Raw genomic sequence first — 11,988 nt, 5'->3', positions numbered from 1 at the left:
ACCAAGAGGAAACACTCAGTGGTGGCACTGGAACCAAAAAAATAATACTGGGCCATGCACTCAAAGAGAGATATCATTTGACTTTTGTCTAAGATGTTGACAAACATTCTTGGAGTCACAGAGGAGGAGGAACAAGCATCTGCAAAAGCCAAACTTCCAAGGAATAAGTACATGGGGGTGTGAAAATGAGGGTCCTTCCAGATGAGGAAAATCAGTCCGAGGTTGCCCACCATGGTGGTGAGGTAGATGACCAAGAACGCCAAGAACAGGGGAACCTGCATTCCTGGGAGATCTGTGAGTCCTGTGAGAACAAACCCCATCACGTGCGTATTGTTTGCCTCCATCATATCCACTCAGGGTGATTTCTGCAATGAGAGAATAGGTAAAGGAAGAAATTAATCAAGGATCATGAAAACTGGTATTATAAGGCAAAGTCATATTCCTCTATTTCAGGTGGTGTTTGCTCAACAAATACTAAAGCTTAGAGCTTCTCTTTCTTAAAACACACTAATAATAATAAATATAGATAATTTCAAGAAGTCAATGCTTGATTAGAAAGACTTATTAAATATATATATATATAATATTACTGGAAGGATGATAGAAACACGGGTTTAGGTTCAAATGTAGTTTCACCTTTTCTCAGGAACTCTTTTATGTCTTTTCTATTGAACGAAAACTGGACTCTATCTTTGGTATTGGTGATATATGTCATTCTCTCTAAGACTTTACTGTGTAGAAAAATAAGACAGTAAATTAAAATCCCATTTGAGCTGTTCTGTGTCCATTGCCATTATGTTATTTGATTGCATATTCATCAAAATATCCTCAAATTTCTAACAGATCCTTTGATTATACATTCTTCAGAATCAGTCCAAATTTCTAATAATAATCTTTAATTTTCCCAATAAATTGTCTGATATGAACATATTCATTTAGTCAACAAATATTTATTTAGTGCCTTCTACATTAGAACACTATCATTCTTAGCTCAGTCACACATAGATCTTCTAATTCTGGTGCTACACTGAAGATGCTAAAAAATTACTCTTTCAAGACTAGAGAAAAAACACCAGCCAACTAATTTGCACTTTGGGGATATATCCAAGAGTTCCTGTTAAACATGCCAATGTAGACAATTATCATGTGATTAATCAAGAATGTTTTTAATATTTCAGAGGCTCATAATTATAAAATGACTGGAAGGATTTTTCTTTTCCTGTACTTTAGGGATTACAAGTAGGACTATCAAAGTCAGGGTGAAATGAAACATTATAAATGGCACCACCAGTGTTTTTGAAAAGGTGGATCAATTTAAATAGTAAAAATTACAAATTTTGTTTAAAAGGCAAATCAAATGAGAAAAGGTGAACCACACTAATAGGTAATGACTAACAGAAAGACAGCAGTCAAGGCAGATGAGAGCCCCAAAATGTATCCACGAGTTTCATGAGCCCAGAAAGAAAGTGGGAAGGCTAGATTTTGTGGTGACCCAACAGAAAAAATTTAAGTCCTCATCATGACAGTGCATTTCCTGAATGACAAATTATGCACAAGTCTGAATATAAAATATGTTTTATATATTCAAACCTCTCTCCTAGCATATAAAGCAGGGTCTACCCTTTAATAAACAGCTAAGGAAGTATATAACTTCAAGGGAATGTTTACCAATCTTGGATCTGCAGCTCCCAGGCTTTCATGGCAAGACCAGCCAAATGGGTGTTATTCCAAAACATAGGTTTACTTCTATAACCTAGACATCAGTTCTGTATAGATGTAGCTGAAGATTCCCTCCCTGAATCTGTGCTAGCCTGAAACATCTCAAAGCTTTCACTCTGTAATTCAAAAGAAAAAATAATAATGTTTGTGAAAAAGTCAGCTCTAATAAAAATAATCTTTGAACAGTAAAAATATATATATAAGTTTTGGGGTATTTTCTGTAAAAAGGCACCTGGAGTTTTTCCACTTTAAAACAGAGGCTATTTTGAGTAAAGCAGTTCTTCATATTCACTGGAAATAGGAAAAGACAAATTTGGGATTTATTTTAGACATTAAGAAACACCAAGAGAGGCTAATCACATTGCCAGTAATCATTGAGTAAGGACACTGCTGTCAAATCACTGCAAGTACAAGATTATACTTATTTTATCCACTTCCAAGGACACAGCTGGAGGTGCGGCTGTCAGCAGATGTGGTTAACTCTTTTGGCAGGTTTCCAGAAAACTACTATCTAAACGGGAGCCATGCTGAAGCCAAAGGCATAGCCTCCCTTTAAAAGTCTTTAAAAGACTTGGTTGCTTTATGACAGCCCACTATAGTTAGTATAATTTTTAACTGTTGGAAAATCTTTCTGATTCTGTGACGTTTCCATAATAAACTAAAGGTCAGAATGAATTTTACTTTCAAAGACACAAATTATTAAACAGATTGATTCTAGAATTCATTATTCTGGCAACATAAATGTGTTAGAAATGTAACAAAATTTTAAAAGCTTGAGTCTCAATTCCGCCTCTAAATTACTAAATGATGAGCCTCAGCCACTGGATGACCTTCGTTTTCAGGTTCTCTTCTGTACAGCACTGGAATTTCTGAGGTGCATTTCTGTCCACAGCCTTTGAGACTATAACTTGTCTTAGCTACTTAGTAATTAGCAGAGCATAGTGGTGAAGCACAGACTATATAAAAGCATGGGTTCGAATCTTCACTCTACAGATATATAGCTTTGTATTCACAAGGGGTTAAAGGAGTTGAACATCATTTTTATTTAGCTATTCAGTTAGGATTCTTTTCTATTCCATTTGATAGATAAATCATTTCAAAAAATTTTTCAGATATTTTGACAGTTCATGAGAAATGCTTGTTACTAAAATGATATGTTCTATCACTTTTCATGGAAAGAATAATGATAATAAAATAAAGCACTGTATTCTCACCCACTTCTTTAAGAAGATGCAGAGATGTTGTAAGATATAAATTTTCATGAAGAACTCTTAAGATGCAAGAACAAAAATGTCAAAGACAACTGTTTGTCTCATGTTATTTTTCTTTGAAAAATGCAGTTTGGAAGGAAAGCTATTTATTTCTTCCCATCTGCAAACCTGTTTGTGAAGAGAATATTGAAACTCCCTCAATGCCACTAAAAGATTCCCTGTGGAATGAAGTCAATCTACTGGGCTTTATAGACTAATCAACAAATCACTTTTAACAGGCTCATTTCTATTATTTTTATAGCTTGTTCCTTCTGAAAATGAAAACAGATGAATAGAAAAGCACAAAGAAATGAAAGTGTTGTGATCTCACTAAATACAGTCAACTTTTTGGTGTATATTTCTCCTATCATTTACCCATGCATGTAGTAATATTTATGTATACATAATTTATAGATGCATAATTTTTATGAACATTTTTAAATGGTTTGGCTATACATAATTTTTCATGAGCTATTTTTAACTTAATATACAATTTATAGTCTTCTATATCATTACAGTTGATACTTGCAAAACATGAGAGTTAGGGGCACCAACCACCTGTGCAGGTAAAAATCTGCGTATAACTTTTGATTCTTCAAAAATGTAACTACTATAGATAGCCTGCTACCTATAAGACTTACCAATAACATAAATAATTAATCAACATGTATTTTGTATATTACATGTATTGTATACTGTGTTCTTACAACAAAGTAAGCTAGACAAAAGCAAGTATTATTAATAAAATTATAAGAGAAAATACATTTACAGTACTATAATGTATCAATATCATAAGTTCACATCCTCTGTTTGAAAGATGAATCATCTGTCAGTACCTACATAAATATTGCCTTATGATACAAAACACTGTAGATATCATATGTGTTACTAGTGTGACATAAAAAATGAAAAGATGTGAAAAATAAATTTATATTTATATACAGAAATATAGTTCATGCACTGATACAAAGAAGCAGCAATATGATTGCTTTATGATAGCCTACTATAATTAATATAATTGCCTTATGGTAGTCCAGTCTATACATTAAATGAATGAATTGTTATAAAATTTTATGGGATACTATATGACAGCTATATTTATCGTGCAGTATTAGAAACATTGTTACATTAAAAATCACTTACCTGTGATAATAAGAACCACTTATCAACAGTTTTTAACCAATAATGAAAGAGAGGGAGACATACTGTATATAATGTAATTCTTTGAAAGCAAAGTTATAAAACCAACACCTTATTAATTTTGTATTACGTATCACTCACCTTAAGCCTGTGTAAGGATAGGCTATTCACTCCCATACAAGACTTGCACATGTATTCATGTACAGGATGAATACAGAGGTGATGATGCCGATGATGATGTCTCATACAGTTCTTGCCGTGTGGTTATTAAATTTTTCACATGAAGACACACACATAAAAATAGTTTTTTTAAACTGTATGGCATGATGATTTTTTGATCTTCATGAAGTAGACATAGATCATCATATAGGTCATCATTCTTGTCTTCACATTGAGGAGAATGAGGAGAAAGAAGAGGAGGGATTGGTCGTGTTGTCCCAGAGGCAGCAGAGGCAGAACAGGTGGAGAAGGTGGAAGAGGTGGTGGGAGACGCAGGGCCACTGGATGTAACTTTACCCAAATACGTTGTCATTTCTCTCTGACATTTTTGCTTTTTCATTGCTCTAAAAATGTTTCTACCCATTACTAATCCTTCTTCCAACATTTGCTTATTTTCAGTTCTCATATCATAGAAGGGTCCATGGCATCAAACTCAACAACAGTCTTGAATAATCACAACCTTCTGGCAGATTGTCTAGTGCTGATTTGTTTTCTGGCACTGCTTCTGCTACGTCATCTTCCTCATCGTCTGGCACTGGCTCATAAACACTCATCCCCATCACGTCATCTCCTGTTAATTCCTCTGGTGTGGTGTCTATTAGTTCTTGAATTTCTCCATGATCCGTATCTTGAGATCCTTCATTCCCCACCTTTTTTTTTTGCCATATCCACAATCTCTTTCATGATTTCCTTGATTGACTCTGTCATAAATCTTATTGTGTACAATATCTGAACACAGTTTTCCCAGTAGGAATTTATTGTTTTGGGCTTGATGGCTTTCATGGCATTTTCTTTAACAATGATGGCCTCTTCAGTTGTATAATCCTTCCGCCCTTTTATGAATTCTCTCTATTGCAGTTCTCTTCCAAACTGTTGACAGTCCTTCCATATATTACTCTGTGTAATGAGCATTAAATGTTCTTATGAACCCCTGACATAGAGACTAAACTAGAAACATTGTGTTTGGGGGCAAGTAGACCACTACAGTGTGTATGGTGTTGAACTCATGGGGTGCTGGTTGGCTGGGGGCATTGTCCAATATCAAAAGAACTTCCAAAGACAATTCCTTACTGGCAAAGTACTTCCTGCCTTCAGGAACAAAGCAAGGATAGAACCAATTCAGAAAAACTGTTCTCATTGTCCAGGCTTTCTTGTATCACCTAAAGATTGGAAGCTGGCATTGCTCTTTTCCCTTCAAGGCTCAGGGGTTATCTATCAGTTTTATAGATGAGGGGTGTCCTGATCATAAACCCAACTGCATTTTCACAAAACAGTAGATTTGGTCCATCCCTTCCTGCCTTAAATCCTGGTGCTCACTTTTCTTCCTTACTAATAAATGTCCTTTATGGCTTTTTTTTCCAAGAATAGGACCCTTTCATCTGAATGAAAATTCATAATTTTATTTAGGCAGAAAGATTTGATCTAGTAAAGGCATTAATTTTTCCAAATTAATTTATAAACTGGATGGAATATTGAACAAAATGATAAGGGAATAGTTTAATGAGAAATGTTTAATTCATCTGGAAGAGCAAATAGATATTTTTAAAGCCAAAATAGTTTTTCAAAAAAGAAAAAGAAGGGAGATGTCCCATGCCAGGTTTGAAGCATATCATAAAGTAAGCTGTAGTAACTGAAACTATGCTTGATGTCATGAAGGTTCACTATGGATACAATTCACTTAAATTTGAATACCTACTTCTAGACATGGGGAGGAAGGGTAGCAAAGTTGCTTGAAAGCACAGACTTTGGAAAGAGACAGACTTTGGTTCAAATCTGGCTTTGTCTCTACATCTTTTATCAATAACTTAAACTCTCTAAGTGTTGAGATCTCATTTGCAAAATGAATTTCAATAATGTGCACTTACAAGTTTGTTTCAGAAATCAGATGAGAGAGTGAATGTCAAGGCCTTAGCACTGTACTTGACAAATAGGAAAGGCTCATTATATAGTAACTTTAACTGTTTGTGTTAGTTATTTTAGTTATGCATAAGTAAGGCAGTGAAGCTCTTTTGTTAGACAATGGTTTTGGGATGAGCAAACTATGATATATGTTGTCATATCGCCAGTTTGTGACAATGACAGTTTAACTTTGTACATAAAATACTTTTATAGTTAGCTCAAGCCATCTGCAGGTTGGCACAGAGACCAGTAGTAGTGATTTATGTGGAGCAAATGACACACATCTTCTGGAAGAAAAAAACCTATAGGGATTTTTTAAGATAAATATTTATTTCAATGAAAATTACAGATATCATGATATTTCATAACTGAACATTCCACACTGCATCGTTAACAAAGGACATATTTCTCCTAACCACAATACCATTTTGGTATTAGATAAAATGAAACTATTCTTCCAGGATCATCAAATAAGCAGTCTATACTCAAATTTCTCCAGTTGTTACCAAATTATTTTTGTAACATTACATTTGTTTGTTGTATCCATCAAGACTCTTTTAATCCAAAACTATCATTTCTTTTCCCTTTCTGTACTTTTTTGTTGTTGTTATTAGTTATAATGGTTTTCTTATTTGTTTTTTTTCCCTTAATGAAATGATGTGGAGAGAGTGGGCCAGTTGTTCAGTAGTCTTGTGGAATTTCTTCATTCTGGATTTGTCTAGCTGCCTTCTTTGACTTACTCTCCTACTCTATATTTTTCTATTCCCAGGGGAATTTATATCTAAAGGCTTGATTAGACATGTTGACAAGAATTCTTCACAAATGATGCTATGAACTCCATATTGCATAACATCAGGAAGTACAGGATGCCTGTTTGTATCACTATTGGTGGGGTTCAGGGTGATCCCTGGGTTAAGGGTCTAACAGCCAGATCTCTACTGTAAAGTTATGTATTTTCCCTTACATCTGGCAAGTAACTAAAGGTACGATACTTTTGCACCTTGCAAAACTATCCAAGTCCCCGTTCATTTTTTTAGCTAAGGTTTTAGCATCCTTTGATGATTCTTTCCAGAACCAGTTATATTATTAGGGATTTTTAAATAATATTTTTTTATGTTTTTTATTTATTTTTTTAAGCAAACAAATGAGCACTGATGTGTTTCCTTTTTTTTATGTTTTTTATTTACTTTTGAGAGACAGAGAGAAGCAGCGTGAGCAGGGGAGGGTCAGAGAGAGAGGGAGACACAGAATCCAAAACAGGTTCTAGGCTCTGAGCTAACTGTCAGCACAGAGCCCAATGTGGGCTCAAACCCAGGAACTGCGAGATCATGACCTGAGCTGAAGCCTGACGCTTAACCTACTGAGCCACCCAGGCACTCCTAAATAATAATTTTTAATTCTGTCATTTGTTCTACATTTTTAGCTGGAATACTTTGATTCAACTACAAAAAAAAGAGGAAAATATGACAAAATGTTATGAAATTTATTATAAAAAAAGTTAGGGGTGCTTGGCTAGCTCAGTTGGTGGAGCATGTGACTCTTAATATCAGGGTCATGAGTTTGGACCCCGCATTGGGTATAGAGATTACTTTAAAATTTTAAACAAAAATTTAAGCAAATGTCTAAACATTGTTTAGACTTATTTGACCTTGCCAGAAGTTACAGCTCTGCCTTCTTTCTTGCAGACAAACTGTTGGTGGTTTTAAAAGCTTACTTTGAATAGCTTAGTAACTAAGTCTCAAAATATATTTAAGTGTCTATTATAGTAGACCCTGGTCAGGAGTTTTCTTTGAAAGGGAAAAGATGACTCAACATAAATGAAAATTACTCCAAATTCTGTTTTTTCCAATAGTTCCTGTTTCCCACACATTGGAAGAAACTGACTTTTCTCTCTCTTTAGTGATCAAATTATTTTTTTCCAGAAATCATCCATTTGGGGCAATGTTGCCTTTGGAAGCCTTTCTCCCAAAGAGGGATTTTTTTAGACACAAGGTTTTTAAGGTCTCCTAAGACCAATTTTTTAAATATATGTATTTAATAAATATATGATAATCATTATCATAAGAACATGTTTTTAGAATCTTACTTTCAACAAAAACGCATTCATATAAACTATCTTAATTTCTCAACATGTTGAAGCACCTGCCACTTCTTACATTACCTTCTTACCTAACAAAAAGAATTCCAGAGTGGCCACACAAGCAACCTGTGACAGTGCAGTTTGTGACAGCGGTTCTTGTCTTGTCTTGTCTTATTGGTTATCTCACTTTAGAAAAGTTGGATCTTAACTTCCTCATAGAAACAAAACCTGTATTTGTGTAGAGATTTATGCTTTGTGATGTACCATCACATATATTATCTCACTCAATCAGCTGAGTAGGCACCTAAATGTATATTTTAATCTTCATTATATAAATAAAGAAATTAAGGACTGCCCACTTAAATATATTAGACACATTGTTTTCTTCTCTCTGTGACCTAGAAGATTTCATGGAGGCTATTGTGGTCACTTTTAGCTTCATCTAAGACTCAGGAATAAAATAACAGATCTGACTTGATACACTGTGCTTCTCCATTACTCCAGGCTGCCTCACCTTAAATGGAAGAAATACCACCTCCCTTGTCTTTTTTCCAGAGTGACTAAAAGGATCAATTAAGATAATTCAGATGAATGCACTCTAAAAGTCTTGAATAATATTTAAATATAAGGTAGTGGCTTAGTCCATTCAGGCTACCATAAAAACATACCACAGACTGGGTAGCTTATAAACAACAGAAATTTATTTCTCACAGTTCTGGAGTCTGAAAGTCCAAGATCAGGGCCCATGTATTGTTGCATTCTGATGAAAGTTCTCATCCTGATTCATAACCGGTGCCTTTTCACTATGTCCTCATATGGAGAAAGAAGTTGGGGGTCTCTCTGGGACCTTTTCTTATGAGACACTAATTCCATTCATGAAGGTTCCACCACATGACTTAAGCAACTTGTAAAAACTCTACCATTTAGTACCATAATCTTTGGAGAATGGGATTTTAAACTATGAATTTGGAGAGGACACAAACATTCAGACAATAGCAGGTAGACTTTCCTCTTAAGAAGAAATCAAAATTAAAAATCTAAAGTGATCATCATGAATGTTTGAGCTTTGTCTTTCAGAATGTAGTCCAGGCCTGCCTGCCTCAGAATTGCCTGGTTGACCTATGAAAAGTACAAAACCTCAGACCAACCAGTGATTTTTCTGAATCCAATACCTGTGGTCTCATGCACACTAAAGTTTAAGAATGAAAACCTCAAGTGAAAAATCTCCATGACATTGGCCCCTCTTATGCTTAACTAAACCAGTTTTACATGTTATATAGAGGCTATACACTCCAACTATATAAAGTAGGTACCTTGGAGACACTTTGTAATAGCCCAGCTGACATCCAATAGCTAGATTATACCATACTACAATATGGACAAGCTGGAGAGCTGTCCAACATAAATAAAATATCTACTGAAATCTGGGACTCTAATAATGCAAGAGAAATATCTGTTAGGAAGGAATGTCAGCTAACTTTTGGTGAACTGTCTGGATATGCATAATCTGTCTCTCCAAACTGATTATCTATTAGGAATTTGAAAGAGATTAGTGTTATCTACAATGTTTTTATATATGAATTTGTTTTCAGACATCAAACTGCAGGTCCATAGGCACTAGCATATAGATAATTGTGTCAGACTTCCAAAACCAGCTAAAGAATCAAGACCATATGAAGATTTTACTTTTCTCTTAAACCAGTAGTTTTCAACTTGGGTTGTACATTGGCCTCCCCTGGAGTGATAAAGGTATATTAATAGCTGGGTCACATCTCCAGAGAAACTGATTTCACTGGCCTGAGATTGGGTCAGAGAATCCTAATTATTAAGGGCCTTGGGTGATTCCAACAAGGACTGAGAACCACTGCCTTAAATAAAAAAGTGTCATATGCAATATACATGACATCTATCATTATTCCCTTGGTGCCATCAAAAACGGGGAGAAATAAGGATAAAAACTTGATTTAAAAAATTGGATAAACTCTCATAAAGTGGCTACTTTGGCAAATATCACTATTTGTGATAGTCATGCACAAGTTGAGTCATTCTCTACTCAATTATCATCTAATCTTCATCAGAGACTTGCCAAGTATTAAATGATAATTATCTCTAGTTACTGTCAACACTGATGGCATATTAGAATCACTTGGACAGGTTTATAAAACTATCAGAAGCCTGGGACCCCATCTTAGAAATTCTAGTTGTTTGGTTTGAGGTGATAATCAAGTGAAGACATTGACCTATACCATCTGGATGAGGAAGAAGATAGGCAAAGTTGATTGGTGACATTAAGTCATTAATTCTGTTAGTTGTTATCAACAGAGTGTAATGTAACAAATAATTACTCAGTTTTATAATATGCTATAGGCTGAACTATGAAGCACCTGAAATGCTATCATTCTTATGGAGTATGTAGTATTAATTGGATTCCAGACCATCTTTCACATAAAATATAAAATCATGAAAAATAAAAGTTTCTACAAAGAACTCACAGTGTCCTGTGAAAAACCTAGCATGTTGACCTGAGCTTTCCAGTAAAAGAAGAAGCCAGGAAGCACATCTAGTGGCTTACTTCCCTTCTCTTCTCCACAAAACAAACGGTGGAGCAGTGAAGTAGTCACTGATTTGGCTAGCACCATCTCCTTCCATGTGCTTCTTCAGCCACCAGTGTTAGGTCTCACATAAGATGTTATAGTCATAGAGAAGCAGCATGGGGTAGTGGTCAAAAGCGTGGACTCTGGCACCATGCTGCCTGAAATAATAGAGGTATAAAGGAGACAGAGAACATCTATATATTGACTGATAGCAATTGTACACAGGCAAAACTTAAAAATAGTCTGTGTGACACATAAAAAGAAAAGAGCTTTCTGCTGGCCTTGAGTATGGAGAAGTGGAGGCAAGAACTCCTACAGAAATTCTGCACCCACAGGGAACAGCCTGCTTCAAATGAGCCCACACAGCTGAAGGCAGGGCTCAGATGCAGTGAGAGGAGTAGAGTCTGGGAAAACTGAGCCCCAAACACACTGTGCTGAAGCCACTTGGCCACACCTCATGCTTTGCTGTTCAATGACTCAACAAATTGTTTCTATTCTCAAATCAAAATAATAGGATAAGATTTGAAAAATGCACCATGTATATAGAAGTACTTAACTCTTTTTACTTTTCTAGAATGCCCGAGGATCACTACTCATGGTTTATATGTTCCTTTGCCCTTGTATGCCCTGTAAGAGACATCTAAAGTTCTGAGAATTGGTTCTATCAGTAACATAATGTGGGTCAAACTACGTATCTTTTCCTTTATTTTTGACTAAAATATTTACAGGGCTATATGTAATTAACTCAAGAGCTTGAAAAAATGCAAAAGGGTCAGAACACATACATAGTTTTTATAAAGAAAAAAATTAGTTAAGTTGTATAATTATAAATTGATCAAGCACATCAGCTATTACAGGTGGTTGTCAATTCCAGGAGAAAAAAATTCAATTAGCATATGTGGGTCAGATGCATGATGCTTAGTGAGTTAAAAAGTAGATGTTTAACAAACATTAAGAAAAGTTCATTTAATGAACTTTTTATTACATTGAAGGAAAATTACTTTCTCTTAAATATATGATTGTTAAATTTTTAAACCTTTCAATGGTTGCAATATAAATATAGTTTACAAAATTACTTTCTTTTTTT

The 11,988-nt window shown here is 34.9% G+C and overlaps 1 protein-coding gene across 1 annotated transcript in view; it reads right to left on the bottom strand.

Annotated features, from left to right (window-relative positions):
- Positions 1-4,735: 4,735 nt before the first annotated feature.
- Positions 4,736-11,988, bottom strand: part of LOC115291124 (olfactory receptor 5AC1-like) — a 9,077-nt gene continuing 1,824 nt past the window's right edge. The window contains exon 2 of the mRNA XM_029938692.1: positions 4,736-4,978. Within this exon, the coding sequence (XP_029794552.1) occupies positions 4,736-4,978 (243 nt within the window). The remainder of the gene's footprint in view (positions 4,979-11,988) is intronic.

The sequence above is a fragment of the Suricata suricatta genome, chromosome 5 (genome assembly GCF_006229205.1).
Source record: "Suricata suricatta isolate VVHF042 chromosome 5, meerkat_22Aug2017_6uvM2_HiC, whole genome shotgun sequence".
Lineage (NCBI taxonomy): Eukaryota > Metazoa > Chordata > Mammalia > Carnivora > Herpestidae > Suricata > Suricata suricatta.
This window is presented reverse-complemented; position numbering and strand designations above follow the sequence as displayed.